We start from the raw sequence: 19,430 nt of genomic DNA, 5'->3' as shown, positions 1-19,430 counted from the left end.
GTTTCCGAGCTGCTGTGGAGATCACATCCTCCATTCGTGATTGTTTTTTACATATTCAATGGTACCTAATTGGTAATTCAATTGCTCAGAATGTATTCATGTTTGAGCTACCCTCCCTTGCAGTTTTATTCGCCCATTTACTTAACGGGTTATACCTAGTCAGGCGGCCGAAAAGAGGAGAATATTTGAGAATTTTTTTTGAAGAAGCGGAAGCGTATATTTTCACAAATTTTTTGTGCTTAAAAGAGCAACATTTAAAGAACATTTGGTAATTTTTTCGTAGAAAAATGTTTACGTTTATAATAAAATAACAACCCACATCCAAGAAGCCTTTTTAAAAATTAGCTTTTGCGGTGAGCACTGGCATTCGGAACCAGATTATCTAAAATCAAAAAATAAAAAAGATTTCGTTAGTATATTATTATTATTATTATAATTATTATTATTATTATTACTATTATTATTAATAATTTTAATTATAATTATTAAATGTCTTTAATGCACCATTACAATTAAAATTACAATGGCGAGTAAGCGAGGTTCAGCATTGACTGCTGCTCTACAACCTAACCTAAAAAGCCGTTTGGAGATAAGAAAAGGAAAGGAAATATGAATAAAACGACTACAGAGGAAACCGTGAGAGGATGAAAGAACGAGCACTAAGTTTAAATGAAGGAAACGACGACAGAGAACTATATTAGAAGGATATTAATGTACCTTCCTATTAACGGAGGGAATTTCCGAAATATTAATTTAAAACAAAATGGTGGTTATTTAAAGTTGAAATCATAATTTTTTCGTGCAAAAATCCAGATAAAAAAATCATGATTTCTACTGTAAATAACCGCCATTTTGTTTTAAATTAATATTTTGGAAATTCCCTCCGTTAATTGAAAGATACATTAATATACTAACGAAATCTTTTCTGTTTCTTGATTTTAGATAATCTGCTTCCGAATGGCAGTGCTCACCGCAAAACCAAATTTTTAAAAATGCTTCTAGGATATCGGTTGTTATTTAATTATAATCGTAAATATTTTTCGACGAAAAAATTACCAAATGCTCTTTAAATGTTGCTCTTTTAAGCGCAAAAGGTTTTGTAAAAATATATACTTCCGCTTCTTCAATAAAAATTCGCAAATATTCGCCTCTTTTCGGCCGCCTGACTAAGGTATAACCCCTTAATCGACTTCCGTTTACTTCGGCCCATAATGCTGTAGAAACGCACGTAGACTGTGTCCATGTCTTTGGTTATACTTTATGACGAAATACATTCGTGGGTCCTTGTATCTCCATATAGAGGCTGATTAAGATACATTTAATACAATCTCTCCATCCACGTTGAAACGAGAACGAAGTCGATGGCGAAGAGAGCCACCGAAATGGAGAAATTCCGGCTGCATCGGAGAAAGTCTCAGCGGATAAGAACTGTGAATGAGAAGCTTTGAGTCAGCGCTAGTGAGAGTAGAAGATGATTTCGGTGGCGTGTTCGTAGAATTTATCTGCATTGGATTTGATAGTCGTAACGTGGCCATCTGTGGGGGCTTATCAAACGGTTGCTTCGCGTCAGTGTGGGTGGGGCTTAATCCCCGATGTTTATGTATCGATATCTGCTGATTCCCGCCGCTTGATCCGGTATCATTTATCGAGGGGGCTAATGATAGATGATAAACAGTCGTAACGCTCGAGTCGCGTTGCCAGGTTTAAGCAGCGCTCCCACTTGTGCAATCTCAGCCGTGAAACACAGTTAAAGCCACCTTCCCACGTGTGAAACGTGTTACGAACAGCGTGTCGCTAGTGTTCAAATACAATTACGAACAAAAAAACACTACAATTTTTATGTTGAAAAATACGATTTTATCGATTTCTTGCACGATAGATATTTTTTATCTTTTTTTAAAGGATTTATCTCGAAAATCTACTCGCGACACATCCGTTCCAAACTTCCTTTCTAATCTCCGTAACGACGATTTCATCGAACTCGAAACACCCCGTCCATGCCCCGAAAGGGTATCAGATCCACGCCCTGCACTCGCTAGAGGGATTCCCGGTAACAGATAAGACAGCAGCTCTTATAACAGAAGCGCCGCTAAAAGGCGCTCGCATTAAAATTAAATAATCGCGCCAAACGGTGACGTGTCGCAACATGGCAGTGATAGCCGCTCGGCGGTGTAGGACTCGCCGCGAGTCGTCGCGTCCTCGGTCCGAACGATCGCGTCACCGCGTCTCTCCGACGTATCGTCTCGTCGGACACGCTGTCCTGCTCAGCTACGTCCGGGCCGTGCACTTTCATCCGCGGTACGCACAGGACCTCTCGTCGGAACCATCGTCCGAACAGTGGAACCGATAAGTAACTCTGCAACGTGCTTCCGACGCGCCTCGCACAGTACTCTAATAACAACGCCCAGGCAGTGTCAGTCGCCTTGAAAGCGCGGCGAGGTACGCGTGGGAAACGCGAAAAGCAGCACCCATCACGGGACTCGGTCACCGGTTACCTTCGATCCATCGAGTGCCTCTGATAAGTAGTTTGCTGTGCGGCTCGATAAGTGCGGATATTCTTGGGGATTCGCTGCCGGCAGCGATGGCTGAGAAACAGTGATCGATTGAGTTTCGTTGCGAGAGTCCTGGTGGACCTTCGCCTGAGAATTCTGGGCCTAAGTCACGTTTAGGAGGTGGTATTCTAATCCGTGGATTTTTCAGGCCTCTGGGATTATTGCCTCTGTGTAATCGGGGTATAGATACTTTTCTAGTTCCGTGGCACCTCTCTGCTCGAATTTCCAACGTGGTCTGAACTGAATTCAGAGCATTAGTGAGACTGAAAATCGCGATCGAGGGAAATGGTTTACGGTTGCAGCTGAGAATTGGGTTTAATAGGCTTTATAGACTCATTGATGCATGCTCGAGGATTAGAATGGAATGGAATATAGTTCTAGTGTATGTGTAACGGCTGCGTTATCTTTTTCTGCTCGCGTTTGACGCACGAGAACTGCACGTCATAAAACGGCAGAATTTTCGTGTCGGCGCGATTACAACGATAGGTGTTAACTGCAGGTAAAGACAACGCGTCGGTTAGTTTTTATGTAACGTGTTTGGAGAAGATCTTTTCCTGCAGATGTTTCCGTGACGCTGTTAAGGGGTTAGGCCATCTTGGACGAAGCAAAGTTACAGTCAGTTTCGGCAATTGTTTTGAGGGAGATAATGAAATAAATGGAGAATTTAATGCAGAGCCTGTTAGCGTACAACTGTCGACGGAAAAAGTCGTATTGTAAGTTTGCTTCGTCCAAGGTGGCCTAACCCCTTAAGTAATAGAAGAAGCGCGATAGGAGGAGAGTCAAGTCAGCTCTGATGAACGTCGGCGAAAAGTGTCACCAACTGTTACCGTTGAATTCTGGCCAGAGATTATGGCCTTGACGCTCTTAATCTCACTGAATATTCATCGTGATACCTGAATATATCGTGGGCGTGGGTTACTTCGTGTCTTTGGTTTCGGAAACTTTTGCTGATTTTATTATCTAACTAGTGTTCCTTAATTTCATTATTCTTCTGTAGTAGCCCAGCATTCGAGTCCCTATGTTCGGCTAATAGCTTCGTCATCTTGCTTCGATTATAATTTCTAATTATTACTTCTACGATAAAAACTCATAGGACCTTTTTTATAGAGAATTTCCTAGGCTATAAATTGTATAATAACTAACTTTGTGGCAAAACTGCTAGATAACGAGATATTCGCGAAAAACTGTCGTTTATTTTCAACCCTCTGTAAAAATTTTAGCGACATTCGGATCGACGGGGACTTTTTACACATTGTTTAAAACGACTAAATAAAGGCCCATACCAAAATTTAGCTTGGTGGGAATTATTCCGATGACAGATCCTAATTTCTTTGGACTATCATGCCCACGTGAAACTGCATCTACTGTGCCCGGATGGAAAGAAGTCGATTGAAATGTCACAGGGGGGCAAGAGGGGTTCTTCCGTTTGCTTACTTTGTATTCGTGGACGTTGTCGCGCCGGCCAATAGGGATATACTATTCGGACCTGATATTCGGTCCCTGGAGTTTCTCGACCGACTTATTTCCATCCAGGCACAGTACTTCTTCTCTATCTATGTTGCCACTTGTTTGCCTACGCGGTTGGGACTAACGAGGCATCCTAAGAGCGAGTCAATGCCGACCGGGGCCTCAAGGCTGACCCACACGAATCGCAAGCACCGTTCCCGGCAGAATGTCATTGCCATTCCGTTTCGCGTTCCAGCAGAGCGCACGTATCATCGTGCAATTGTACCTTGGTCTCTATATAATTTACTCCTCCGTGCTACGGCGCACAGTACCCAATTTGCCGTTTTTCGATGCAAACATGATCACTGTCTCTGGCACAACAACATCCTGACGAAACTCACCAAAGCAGCCGCAGAAACACAATGTTTCACTCGCTAACAATATTCACCGTCCCAAGCACCGATCTCTTGGCTTCGGCACACAGATACGAGATTATAGACGGTAAAGAGGATATGGGTGAAGTTGCGAAAGATTTTAATAACGATCGGCTCAAAGCAGAAGTCGAGCACAGATTTCTCTCAGAAACTTGTTTAAAGGCGGGTCAGAACCAGGTAGCGCGAGAACGTCCCCAAATCCGGTTCCCTTTGTCTTCGATCAAGATCTCGACAAAGGCTCTGAAGTTCGCCGATAACGGTTTGCGATTCTTCGTTGTTTGTCTGTTTTTTTTTTTTTATTGTTTTCCTGTGTTTTTAAGCAGGATGGCGTTTCAAGCTTATTTTTGCTTATATTGCCCAACGAACTATAGTCCCATTTTTTATTCCCTCCTCTCTCTTTCGGGTCCCAGCAGCAGCAGCGCACCGGGTGAAAGGTGGTCACCCATCTTTCCCCAGTACACCGCCCCGTGACGCTTAACTTCGGTGATCTAACGAGAACCGGTGTTTCCATCACGGCTACGGCCGCTGGTGCGATTCTTCGTGAAAAGGGAAAATGATCAAGCGCCCGGTTGTGTCGGGAGCGAAGCGTGGCGCTTGTTTCCAGGCTAGCTGAACCGCAGAGTCGAGGAATTTGCTGGCGAAGAGCGTGTTGGTAAACCAGTCGAGTAGGTGTCGCTAAAAGAAACCGCAGAGCTGACAAACGCCCGAGGAGTCGGTGACGTTTTCGAACGAGTCCTCTGATTCGCTCTAGAAGAGCTGTTCAGTCGGTGCTATGAAATCAATAAAGCGATCAGGACGTGGCTCGGGGCCTGACAAATTGTAACCTTCGTGAATCGAGCCGTCAGGAGATTTTGTAATCGACTCCGCGTTGCCAAAGAACCGGAATGAAGTCATCGTTTTGTAACAGCGAAACGTTAAGCGACTAGGCTTGCTACCGGCGAACGTGCCGCGCTTGCTACAGGGACAATCGATTTCCATTCATTGCTTTTGCGTCGTCGCAAGCTACCAGCTGACAAGGAGAGTATTTTAGGTGTCCGCCTCCGATCATTTTGATTTTTCGATATGTTATAGAGGACCGAAAAATAAGAAATACGTGTTTTTTTATTTTTCCCCGTTTTCATATTTGGGGGGTGAAAACTGCGTTCAAAGTTAGGGTTGAAAAATCATTTTTGTGGAATATCTCGGGAACTATTAGAGATAGGGGAATAGTGTCAATGGACGAATTTTGTGTCTTTGAATGCGAAATATGACTGACTCGCCAGATTTTCAAAAATCCACAAAAATGATTTTTCAACCCTAACTTTGAACGCAGTTTTCACCTCCCAAATATAAAAAACTGGGGAAAATAAAAAAAACACGTATTTCTTATTTTTCGGTCCTCTATAACATATCCAAAAATCAAAATGATCGGAGGCGGACACCTAAAATACTCTCCTTGTGAGTATGAATTCCCAGAGCCGGAGTGGAGTGCTATAAAAGAGCGAGTAGATTGATATTCGCGTTTCCTTTTTTCTTTTAGTCGAAGCATTTTTCGGCACTCTAGTGAGCGTCTAAGCGTCGTTCGTGGTTATCGAAAGTTGGGGTCGTTAAGAATTCGAGCAGGGGGGGCCGCTGCATTCGCGGGGATTGATTGAAAAGAAGTTCCTAAAAGAGGATGAATTTTCGACGCTCCATAGTTGCAGGATGCCCCGTGGTGGGTTCGGGGGCAAGCGTCTCTCATTGCTAGCGATAATCGTGCTCTGGCAATAGTTGAGTGAACAGTTTGGCAGCTGCCTGAAGGGGTGGAAGAATGGACTTGGACGACGTGGCCGTGGCGGACTCGTGGGAATTCGTCGACTACGAGCCCAATAATATTCACATATGCGAGGCAGAATTCCGCGACTATGTCGTCTATTACGTGGTGGATGATGATTTTGTGTGCTCCTTCAAGGGATGCCGGCACAGCTCCGCCTCAGGTACTTCCACTAGCAAGAACTTTGGTACTTGCCCGTGTGGCTCTTTGAATAAAGAAACCGTTTGAATCGCTCGATACGGTACGGTAGTTCTGTCGAAAACTCCGCAGAAATCGTGGAAGTAGCATTTCAATCGAGCCACCCGAGTCCCATCAAGCGCGAACAAGGGGGTTGCCTTTGCTACGCTTCGAATAATTCGAAATGCCCATCGAGCAATCAGTTCCCATCAAACATTTTTGCTCCAACAAAGTCGTAATTCTCCTCGGGTTAATTAAAGTGAAGTAATATCGACGAGTCCAATTGATATTTCATCGTTCAGTTTCCCTTACTTGCTGCAATTATCACGGGCCGAGGAGCACAGCGGCGATTTCCTTCCGAGCAGACCGGCGAGAGTCCCTTTGATTTCCCAGCACGTGTTTCGCATAGATTGGCGACGATTAAACGTACATACACACTTGCCAGGCTTGCGTCGTCTTCGCTCCTCGGAATAGCTGCTCTCTTATCGTCACGTGCGTTCGATCCGCTTCTTATCGCGATGCCTCCGCGCTGATAAATACAGGCCTCCTCTGTGCCAGTTCCTGCGACACTCGGAGGCTTCGAGGTATTCGTTGACACTCGATTTTTCGTTATTTTAATCCGACAGATACGCGACCGCATCGATTGCTATCTTGGTGAGTTCAACGCCTGCGTGTGATCCTAGGCGATGTCGCCATGTTACATTCTGCTCCTTGAGCTCCGCGCCTGTAACCTTAGAACCGAGGAAGTAAATGAAATATTACTCTGAACATACCTGTTGAATATACTTGTCAATGATTTTCCTGCTGACGTTACGAAAGCTCGAACTTGGTCACTTTCAGTGAGGAAGTTTGTTTAAGTTCTTTGTGCGCAAGGATACTGACGATTCCCTATTTATTTTTCAGACTCGGACAGCGAGAGCAAGGATGGCTCCACGACGCACGAGAAGAAGTATGGACGCGTCTCTCAGCCCATCAACACTATCGCCTACACGGTGAGTAAAATTGTATTTCATGGATCGCCAAGGAGCCAGTTAGATGGCGAGTCGGAAAAAGCTCGACGAAGCCTGGCAATTAGGAGTCAATGAGAACGAACGTAACCGCTGCTCTAATGCGTTGTGGGGAGGAACAAATTCAAACAATTTTGTTTATAACAAAAAACACGTCTTTACTAAACAGCCTATTGGAGGCGACTTGACTGTACGAAGTACCAGAGCTTTCTGACCCTCGTTCGTGATATTCGAAAAGAACGTCGACAAGCTGAAGAGTCCCCAGTAGCATTTATCGTTGGCATTGAAATACTTGAATATCCACGTCTTACGCGTAGTAAATCTAGATGTCAAAAACTCGAACGACAGTTGGAGTCTCATTTTTACTCCCAGGAAGGTATTTTTCACTTTACAAATGCTTTCTCAAGCACTATTTAAACCTTTGCCAGTGAAAATGCCCAGAATTCACAATTCTTCTCAAGTTATAATTTATTTCTTTAAAACGGTTCAGTGAAAACAATTGAAACTTGGCAGACATTTTCATCCAACCATATACTACATGTAAAAAAAAATTGAAAACATTCGTACTATTTCTTCAACATTTTTCAAGCTGTTTTATCCGTCGAGGTCGTCTCTTTCCACAAGAGTACGCGTAAAGTCAGTGGAAATTGAAATCGTTATAACTCAGCAACTATTTAGTGAATTCGTTTGAAATTTTATGAGCGTATCAGGAAGATTAGAAAAAACAATCTCGCGAATTTTCATCGACTTGGCACCATTTTGAAGATAGGTCCGATACGTCCTTAAATGGCAATTCGTATTCAACGAATCACGACGACAGTAGAAAAAGTAAAAGGTCGTTGTTGTAGCGTTAAATCAAATTTCATCGAGTTCCTTTCGCGCGAATCTTACGATCGATGAACTGAAGCAAGTCAGGCGGGAAGATGCGACGGCATTACGCATTGATCAGTGTTACCAAACTGTTCAGAGAGATTTATCATCGGGCACGTACACTGGCGATGCAGAGAGCGAGACACGGAGATCTGGAAAAATGACTCGACTGAGCGAAACAGACGAGTCTATCAGTGTTCCGTTAACAAGTACAGGGAACACGAGGCTCGAGAGAGTCGGAGACTTATCGAGGATGATTCATCATTGTCAAAGAGACACTCCAACAGCGTACATACTCGCCAGCCGGGACGGAGAAGTGTCTCGTAATCATTAATTATCTCCCGCGCTCGCGTTTGGGGATAATTAAAATTCAACGCAGTTTCGCCTTCCCCATTCGCGGGCGGATGGAAGCGAAGTACGCGCGAAGAAATTCGCGAGAAGCAGGATCGAAGTTACGTGGACTTGATGCGCACGAAGTATCCGCTGCGTATAGAAATAATAATTGATGGAAGCTAATTATTCAAGACGTCGATAGTTACGAGTGGATCGAGTCGTTATTGGCTTCAAGCTGCACTCGCTTAATCCAGCTGCTTGAGGAAACCGGTTAATCAAAAAGAATATATTACACTCGAGACATTTTCCAATTAAACTTTACAAAATATCCTTTGAAAGATTCCCATCTAAGCGAGTCTTAGATAAGTGAATGTTCAGTACCACAGACGTTGATATTTATTAGCCACATTACCATTCTCTATTCGATATTTTATATTGCACACAGTGCATGCTAAATTTATATTACTGTCTCGCGTGTGTTTTCGAAACTCACTGCTGGCGCCTCGAACGTCAGCGCAGAAGTTGTTCGTTAGGAGGCACGTTCGACGATAGTTGCTCGGTAGCCGTGTTCCCGGAGACGCTGGGATACTTACCATGCAACCAACGAATTCCAACGGGACGGGGATGCAAACGCATCGCTCGAATTCTAGAGCAGCATGGCGCTGAAAAACTAGGCGCACGCCTTCTCCGTGCCGTGATACACTGGGCTCGGCGTGCTCCGAGATCGATAAGGCAAATCGAATAACACCAATTCCATCGAGGAATCCCGCTCCCGTAGACGAGCCTTTCGTACCCTCCTCGCAACGCGATAAGCATGAAAAGTTCGTTCTTCTCCGATGGAATAACACAATGCGGGGGAATTGATATAGAACGAAGGATTATGAAGAGATTGGGACCATTGTGGATTTTATGCGCGGTTGGAACCGGGAAACCGAACCCTCACCCGTACCCGGTTCGGTATAACGAATCGTCGACTAACCCGCCTAACCGGGTAACAGAAATCATCGGTATTACGGTGAAAAATTATAGTTGTAACCATGCTTCCAAATACAGATGAATTTTATTTTAATATCGGAGACGCCTTGGTAGGGTGATGCATGCACGTGAAAGTAATAAATATGCGAGGTCAAAGATTAACTTGGCCGCGACGAAATCGCGAGCGTTTGCCGACGCACGGTGTAAGATTTTGGATAAAAATCGCTCGACAGCGCAAATCTTGACCGATTTCAATAATTTTTTTTAAAAATACTCGTAAAGGATTCAGCGATAACGGGTCACAGCAATAAAACCAGCATCTGTTGGTCTAATCTATAGAAAATACTATTTAGCGTAACGTAACATAAAAGCGTAAATAAATAAATTTTGCAGATTAAAGGTATTAAAAATTAATTTTTGTAAATTTAATATTAACTATCAAACAAAAGTTTACTTTAAATTTACAAAAATTATGTTCTAAATAAACTATATAGCTGATTTAAATCTTATATTTATAAATTACATTATAAAATTAGTTACCATAAAATATTCGATTCTAATTACTCCAAATTACAATTATTATAAAGTTATTTTTAAATTTATATATTACAAATAAAATCAAAACTACTAAAATTGAAATATAATTTAAAAATATAATATTGAAATCAGCTATGCAGTTTATTTAAAACATAAATTTTGTAAATGTAAAGTAAATTTTACAGCTAATATTAAATTTGTAAAAAAATCATTTTTAATATCTTTAATCTGTATAATTTATGTTTTTATATGTTGCGCTAAATAGTGTTTTCTATAAATCAGACCAACAAATATGGGTTTTATTGCAGTGCTCCGTTATTGCTGAATCCTTTACGAGTATTTTAAAAAAAAATTATTGAAATCGGTCAAGATTTAGGTGTCGAAAATATTCGAATGCTAGAAAATGGAAGCTATAAGGCGAAACGCGTACTGTAGAAGATATCGATGCTAAAACATATTGGTGTTGAGTAATTCTTGAAGTTTAAGAAATAAAGTATAAATTCCGTTTCTAACAACCCTCTAAAATTAATCGATCCTGCATGGATTACATACTCGTATATTTTAAACACTGTGTATTCATTTGATCTGAATATGTATTGCCTGTAGATTCACATATCACTGACTTGCCGTAAATGACTGCCTAGTCTAGGCTCGCGGTTGGACCATCCACGCGGCATGGCAACGCTTGTAACTCCTTCAGACGGGCGTCCTCTCCGAAACGCCTTCAGAGCGGCGGTACGGGCAGAAACGTCATAGCGTTCGTCTCGTTTCACTCGGCCGTAGGATGAAATGCATGCCCACTTGGGGACGCGCGAAGTTGCACGGGCAGTTTGACTCGAGTTGCATAATAACACGCTCATGCTTTCTTGAGCGTGCAGACACGCTCGTGCCTTTGGCAAATGGACGCTGACTTTCTCAGCTGGCCGCGCGTAATCGGCGCGACATTTCGCCGGGAAACAGTCGACGCTCAAATTCTATGAAACCACCGCCTCCTACCGATTCCACCGAAAGAGGAAGAAGGAAGTGGAAACCGGCAGCCATCGCAACACATTCAGCAATCCCAAATTCTTCTTACGCTCACAGAAATCCCACGTTCGATGGAACAACAGTTCTATTAAATAGTCCATAAGGGTTCTTGCCCTTTCAACTCGAGCCTCGTTTTCGTTGATAGAAGCTGTAAAAGCAGATTCGTTTGCAATTTGTATCCTTCGATGGAACTTAGGATTGCGTACAAGAAACTTAGACAGGCCACTCCGTTACTTCCTTTCCCCGCAAGCACGAATCCTCGAGAGAAATCCCTTCGTCGAGCAAGCGTCTTGCTCACTCCCCTGTGTTCCTGGATTTTCTGATGCCACGGGGCACTCGTTGGCGAGAGGCTGGCTCGAGGGAGTGGAAACGCAGGCTGTGCTCGAGCAACGAGGAAGCAGCACCGTTGCGCAACCGGATATCATCCAAAGCCGATGGCGGCTTCATGAAGCTGTATGCTTCATTATAAAAAGCATCACCGAAAAGTGGCGGATTCTTCGACCGAGAGAGTAGACCGTCCCCTTAAGCAAGAACAACCACGAACCGTTGCAGAAAGTCGTAAGACGAAGGGACACGGTTCACGCCCAATCTAATGGTGTGCCAGAAGCTCATGATTCCAGCGGATCCTTTCCATTATCCCGCGCAACGGTACTGGAACAGCCATGATTGCCCTATAATCCAAGTGTCGTTCTGTAATCAGTGTTGCTCAGCTCCCTCGCCGATTAGACCTAGCTTATACCGCCCATTTCGCTCCCTTACGCGTCGTTGATCGATTAATGTTTGTAATCTGTGGCCTCTTACCTCTCGTCCACTCCCACGAGATCATCCACGTAGTTGGACGAAATAACCACTACCCACCGTAGATGCGTATCGATTACAGGTGGCGATAACGGTTTCCTAGAATCCCCCAGGAGGCAACGATGTGATCCCTTCTTCGAGGCCGTCGCGGGGTTAGGGATGAATTTTTGGGAAGGTTATGAGGTGTCGAGGGTATTGAAGATTTTCGTGACTTCGAAGGATCTTGGAATCTTGGAAATTCCTGGGGATTCGCAAAGTTTTAAGACCCCTGGAGGTTCCGGGGATTTGGGAGCTTTCGGGAGGTACAGGCTTTCCGCGGCCCCTGACTTCTGAGATCCTCCAATAACCTTGATATCAGAAGTTCCTGAGGTTGTCAGGACTCTGACAAGATTTCCGCAGCGTCGATATCGTTGGGGCTGGGACATCCCATCCGCGGGATGCCGAAACGTTTGAGGACCTTCTGACACGAGTGTCAGAAGCCTCGGACTTTAAACTGTAAACTTATCTAGGACCCTTAGCGCCCTGAAGGATCCAGGAACTTTTACTACTCCTGTTATCATCGGGAACCGCTGAGATGTTTCAATCATTTTTCTTACTTCTTTATTCAACTCGCTCAATCAAAGCGGAGGAGACCTAACCCAGAGCCTCTACCTCCCAATTAGTGATTCCTGATAACATTCAGCTCGAGCTTCTCTCGCCACGTTCGCAAGATCACTGAGCACACTCAGCCCACGAAGAAGCATAAGGACGTGATTTGAAAGCCCCCAGGTGGAGGGCACCCCGAGTCTCCCTGAAAACTCAAAAGACAGCTTTGAGGAAGCTGCTGAAAAGCGATCTGCTTCGTTCTATACAAACTGCAAACGATGGCTCCAGCTTTCTCCCCTTCCTCTGCCCCTGCACAACAAGCAGTCAAAGACATCCAGTGCCGCGACAGACGTTAGAAACTCTCGGGACCTGGATTATTCGAGCGGCAGCGCAGCCTCCTTAAAATCTAGCAGTTCGTAGTTCGAATTGGATTAAAGATCGGGTACCCAGGCGGGGTGGCTGGAGCTGCTTGGCTCGCGAACAGTTAAATTTCATTTTCGACCTCGTTAACCGTAACGCGGCTTATCATCCGATGATGAAAGCCACGGTCTTGGCTCGTTCGTCAGATAAGAACGATAATTGCACGAGGGGGCGATGAAAAAGGGGGCACTGAAACGTGACAGGCGGGTCCCCGTGGCGCTATTATCGAATACATAAACCACGAAAACGGTGGCGGCCACCCTTCAGCAAGAAGCTAAGAGAGCGGGGGATGAAGGTAACCCAGCTACGTGAAAAGAAAAGGAGTAACCGGGACAACGGGAGCTTTCTTGCACGGTCTTTTGTCACGGGATGGCTCTCCCTCTCGACAGCAGCTGGGTAGCAGGGGTTCTCAGCCAAATAATCAATTTTTGTTGGCACCTAAGACATGTTCTTTTATGGAAAAATTCTGCAGAAGGGGGAAGTCTGGGTTACATCTGGGTTACGTCTGGGTTACTCTCGCTAGGGGGACGTAGAAGCGAAACCGCGTAATAGGGGAAAGGAAGGGGTACACCTCGCGGAGCACCGCACCGCGCTCAAATCCGTCATCCCACCGACACCGCGAACTCTCAGGTACTCTATCTCTGGGGAACTTAATCAGGGTCACAGTTCCGGAATCTCCGGATCTTAGGTTAAACTCGACGATCAGGATCTACCACGGTCACGCTCGACAACCGACGGACACCGTAAGAGATACGTACTGAAATTACGCGCGCGGAAGCAACACAGCCTACTCTGTGCCACCGCTTGAGGGACGTGCTTTGTTCCTGTTTCGAAGCTAGGCTAGGCCGGCACGCTCTCCATGACAAGCGGGAACCCCACTGCGTAGGGCCGATGCGACTCTTCATACGGCCAAAATTAGGCAGCCGGGGCCACAGAAAAAGTCGAGTCGCCGTCCGAGAGTGGGGTAAAACTCCCCGGTTGGGTATGGAGGCTCCCCTTCGAGGGTGTAGCTAGTCCGATAGGAAATGCTCCTCCCTTTGTGGCCTCCGACGTTAGCACGCCACCCCACCAGCACGGTAAACTAAACTCAACTAGGTCCGGGTTAGGTCTGGTTTAATTGGATTTAAAATTCGCTGTAGGTAGAAGGTACTTAATTTGCTATCGAGACTACGAAGGGATGAATTTGTTATATTTATAATAGGATGTTGAAAGTGAAGGAGAATATAGATTCAGCTTTGACTTAATTTCCTCGAGAAATTGCATTTGTATTTCCTGCCCTATCGATGAATCTGATCTGCAAAGTTAGCGGCTGTTTGTTGGAGTCTCCACCCTGAGGATCGCTGAACAGAAAGACGCGGAAGCTGAAACAATGCCGACCAGGCCTCCTCGTTCCATCGTTTCGCAGAACACGGCGCCCCTCTCCTTCCGCAGTCCCTTTTTCCTCGCCTTAAAAGCTTCATCACCTCGATCCCGCGGCTTTTTGTCCACCCCATTCGATCTCACTTCAGCCCCCCCACGCCGCCGTCGTCGCCTTTTTCTCCCCGCTGATCTTTCCTCGAGGAGCGGCTACTCCGACTTTTTCCACCACTTCTTCTGCCCCCGATCCTGCCCGTTAATGGAACGCGGAAACACCCCCGCCGGGATCCACCCGCTTATCTGGCAGAAGAACCGCCGAGGAATGTCCGAGGAGGAAAGAGTCCCGAAGATAAGGGTCGTCCTTGGGCTCGTGATTAATCCTGTTGTAATTATCTCGCAGATTCGCGATTCAAGCTCCTCCGGGCAGTTTGGCCCATTTTCCGCGCGATGCAGGCGGTATGTGACAGATAATATTGCGATTGCAGGTGATCTAGCGTTGGGAGGTTAATGATTCAAGTGGTTCTTGGTTTGATTGTTGAATCTGACAGGTTCAGTGCCTTTTTGCACACCTATTTGCTAGGAAGAGTTTTCACAATTCGCTGTTCCAAGGTTAAGAATGAAGGGAGATGTGGATTTTAAGGGATTATACCTAGTCAGGTGGCCGAAAAGAGGCGAATATTTGTGAATTTTTTGTGAAGAAGCCGAAGCGTATATTTTTACAAAACCTTTTGCCCTTAAAAGAGCAAGATTTAAAGAACATTTGGTAATTTTTTCGTAGAAAAATATTGACATTTATAATAAAATAACAACCCACATCCAAGAAGCATTTTTAAGAATTTGATTTTGCGGTAAGCACTGCCACTCGGAACCAGAGATTATCTAAAATCAAAAAACAAAAAAGATTTCGTTAGTATATTAATGTATCCTCAGCTTGACGCAGAGAATTTTCCGAAATATTAATTTAAAACAAAATGACGGCTATTTAAATTTGAAATCCTGATTTTTCTTGCAGAAATAAAATCAGGATTTCGACGTAAATATTTTCCTACGAAAAAATTACCAAATGTTCTTCAAATGTTGCTCTTTTAAGCGCAAAAAGTTCTGTAAGAATATATGCGACCGCTTTGTCAAAAAAAATTCACAAACATTCCCCTCTTTTCGGCTGCCTGACTAGGAATAACCCCTTAAATCGGGATAGTATCCCTACAAGATTACCCAGGATCGTTATGTATAGTTAACGTTGATCACGGGAAGCGTTGGTTGCAAATCGCGGATTAATAATCCCGTGTAATCTCCGCGTGCTCGCGTCGTTTGATATTACGTTAATGCACTCCCCAGAGTGCACCGGTTAATGTAGTGTCCCGTAATGTCGCGCACCGTGCATACGTTACTTTTATCGTTGCACGTGTAGCTACAGCTATCCGCTACCCTGCATCATTACGCTGGCTAATTACCCGCGGATGCAGGAATTCATTTAGCGTTACCATCTTTCTCGGAATGCTACGTCCTCGCGTCTACGTGTCGTTCCTGGACAGGCAAATGTATGTCGTCAACGTGCGTTTTAATCGAGAAGGGTAAACTGTTGCGAAGCACATGTATCTACCTTTGATTTCTCGCGAGAAGAAACATTAAGTAGTTTGTTAATTAACATACTCTCGACGAGTAAATTTTGCTATTTTCTTCTACTGGACTATGTGGGAGCTTCATAGATGTTAATAGAACCGAGTTTCGAGATGTTGAATCTCGTTTCTGCGGTGGCGACATTGGCAGAGCACAAAGTGAAACACGTCCAGAGCAATTACGAGGCATTGGGTGAAAGTAGAGCCAGTGACAATAGTGGATTCAGTGAAAGTAGTCCACCCTTTCGCTCCGCGAGCCGCTGCTAATCTTTCATTAAAAGGAGATCGCTGTTAATCGAACCATTGACTGCCACGCTTTTCCCTAATCAGTCTTAATCTTACCCAGAGGATCCAGCTCTCCAACGAGCCAATTCGCATTAAGGAAATATGTTGAAAGACCCAGTGGGCACCAAGGCGATGGTGCTTAATATTCAGCCGATTAGCCATCGTTTTGAAGGGAAACTCTGTTGGAGTTATAGAGCGAAACGTTTCTAAAATGTGCTGTAGCATTCAGTGGCCAGCCATCGTAAAAACTTCCAGCGAGTTTCTTGGTGCTCAGTCGTGTCGCCACGCAGATCTATAGAAAAGGGGAACAAATTTATCTTCGACTCCCCTTCCCACGATTCTGACTAAACACTGTCGAACGCTAACGGATGCCTAAATATTTCCCATACTCGCTACTTGTTGAAGCGTCGTTAAGCTGGCGGGTTGTAAGGCCGCCTGACACTTGCTTTTCCTTATTTCAAATTAATGAAATAAGGCCGCGTTATGTTGATTTACGTTAAGCAAAACTGCACTTTAATTCGGTATCTATAGGAATTTATTAAAATAATACTGTGTTTATGGGTTATGGTGAATGAAGGAAGAGTTATACGGTGTTGAAGGTTCGATGGTCCATGAGTAAGTGACTCGGAACTGGAAAAAGGATGCGCTGGTCGGTCAGAAAGCGGAATTAAAAAATATGGGGGGTGTTACCGTCTAAAGCGCCTTAGCCGAAACCGTGGGTTTTTCCCAGGAAGGCCGAAACCTGACTCGCACAAGCATAGGCGACAAAAATTGCCTGCCCTTCTCGGCGCGTTCGATGGAGAGGTATAAACCCTCTCCTCAGTGGGCCTCGACCATCTTCTACCTTGCGACGCAATACTACTCACACCTCCGGATAATTCTCTGCCTCTAGAAAAATTATTTCTCCACCGCGAGCGCCGCTTATAGAAGAATGGAAAGCAGAGGTTTCACGTACTCGATGTCAACGAAAGTTCCCATAAGGAAATAAGCAATTTTTCAACGCTCGAGCGAGCAGCCGGCGCTCATAATCGCCGCGGTATTATTTTCCCAGATGGCAGAGTTCTCGAAGAATCGACGAAATGGAGAAGTTTAAATGGAATACAGAGTGGCGCGAGCGAGGGGGTTGGAGGGCGAGAGCAATCAGAGGAGTATGAAGGCCGAGGCGTCCAGGAATAATTAATGAATTTCCCCCTGACACGAATTACGTTTTAAGCGTCATAAAATCTATTTGCCGGCAGTGTTCCCGGCGAACGAGGGATTTCGCCCGGAGGAGCTCTAAGGAGATCCGTTCTTCCGATGATAATTACAGTCGAAGTAATGCATGCGTGCTGTGGGGTTGACAAACTGCAAGTCTTTTTTTAGGTCAATTCTGTTCTTGCGTTAGTAGTTCCTCGTTTCAAAACGGAGAATATTCTTTAAGGATAAAGCGGAATAAATATTAGAACCGAAGCTTAGAAGTGAAACCTCGACTGCGTAGGAGCTTAAAAGGAGCTTTAAATTTCGCGGAGAAGAGTACAAAATTATTGATTATTCTAAGTGCATCCGTTTTACCAAGAGTAGTACATACATATGTCAGCGACCCTGCGCTAGTAGATTGAGTCGCGTTATATACAGACAACTGTCTACCCTGTATCTTAATACCACTTCATCTAAATTCTACTGCACAGTAGATTGAGTCGCATCACAGTCAGACGAACATAGTCCCCTGGATTCACGAGCAGCTCGTAACAAATCCACCTTCCACGGTATGTACCCTAGTAGCACAAATTATTGGTTAAATAGTTTTTCCAAATATTAGAAGAAATATTTTTTTGGCTACACTTTTTAATATAACAAAAATGTTGATTCCAAATTTAATATACACATACTGAAAATGTGAAATAAATGTTCTGAAAATTTGGACTAAATATTCGTGGAATATAAAAGAAATATTCAGAAAATATAAAGCAAATATTCTGGAAATGTGAAAAAAATATTCAGAGTTCCAAAATAAATATTCGGGAAATGTAAAATATGTATTTAAAAAATGTAAAGTAAATATTCAGAATATGTGAAATAAATATTCAGGAAATGTAAAATTAATATTTAAAAAATGTAAAGTAAATATTCAGAAAATGTGAAATAAATGTTTACTTTATATTTGAAAAAATATATATTTTTCATATCATAAAATGAATATTTCCCGAACATTCGGAAATAAATATATTGTTTCTACCATTAAATAAATATTTTATTTATATTTGGACAAAAATAATTTTTCTGATTTATGGAAAAAAATATTTGCTTCTTAATGTAGAATAAATATTGTATGTACATTTAAATATCAAAAAGAGATTGAACGTCTTTATAATATTGAATGATTGTATACTCAATATTTTCTGCTACTAGGGGTACATATTAATTCGAGCTGTGGGTGTGTACTACGAAATTGGTGCATATGCAGACACCACAATGTAATAGTACAGCCGTTTAATTAAAAATCACGCGTTAGAGGCAGAATTTAGCAAAATGCCACTCGATCGTTAAACTGCACGTCGCCTTAAAGGTCGTTGCACATGGAGATTTGCATAAGAGGTGTAATGCGCCAGCGAATGGACCGGTCTCAAGGCTCTCTTTCAAAGAATTCAATTTTCCGTTACCCGATATCCCCGCGCACGCCATTTCTGCTGGATTATGCAAAACAGCCTAATGGTTCCTGCGACCATCGCGAGAGCGTGCTTACGATTACGCCGTGGAACAGAAAGGGTAATCGGGGGAATGGTTCGGCGAATCAATTGAAAAAAAAGGAGGCACTCGAACCGGGTGGTATTAAAAGAACCATCGCGATTCCTCTTATGGGTGTACAGCAATTCCGCAGCATTGCGGTCATTCTACGTTATCTCCCCAGCGTTTTCGAGCTGAAAACGCGAAGAAGCCGGCAGTTGCCAGGAAAGAAGCGGCAGTCGCTAGTAAACCGCGAAATTGCAATCTACTTTAACAGTCTACAACGGAATAAGAAAACTCGGTGTGCCGAATCCGTGGCTCCTGGAATTACAAGCGTTCCGCCCGAACCCCAAGTGGATCTCTCCAAGAAGCAGGAAACAGCTTTACGAAACGATAGGTTACGCGTTGCCAGCGGCACGTAGTCACAAAGAAAGCAACGTTCCTCGAAACGTTGCAACCGTAACGATTCTGAAATGCCAGCCGCTGTGATACCAGTGAAGCATTGCAGAGCACCG

General features: G+C 43.9%; 1 protein-coding gene across 11 annotated transcripts in view; it reads left to right on the top strand.

Annotated features, from left to right (window-relative positions):
* Positions 1 to 19,430, top strand: part of Mtd (TLD domain-containing protein mustard) — a 186,224-nt gene that overhangs the window by 121,938 nt on the left and 44,856 nt on the right. For all 11 annotated transcript variants that reach the window (XM_076810646.1, XM_076810644.1, XM_076810643.1 and 8 more), the window contains one exon: positions 7,305 to 7,393. In XM_076810646.1, coding sequence (XP_076666761.1) covers positions 7,305 to 7,393 — 89 coding nt within the window. The remainder of the gene's footprint in view (positions 1 to 7,304; positions 7,394 to 19,430) is intronic.

This window comes from Andrena cerasifolii, chromosome 4, assembly GCF_050908995.1.
Source record: "Andrena cerasifolii isolate SP2316 chromosome 4, iyAndCera1_principal, whole genome shotgun sequence".
NCBI lineage: Eukaryota > Metazoa > Arthropoda > Insecta > Hymenoptera > Andrenidae > Andrena > Andrena cerasifolii.
Note: the sequence above shows the minus strand (reverse complement) of the source record. Positions and strands in the feature narration are given on the sequence as shown.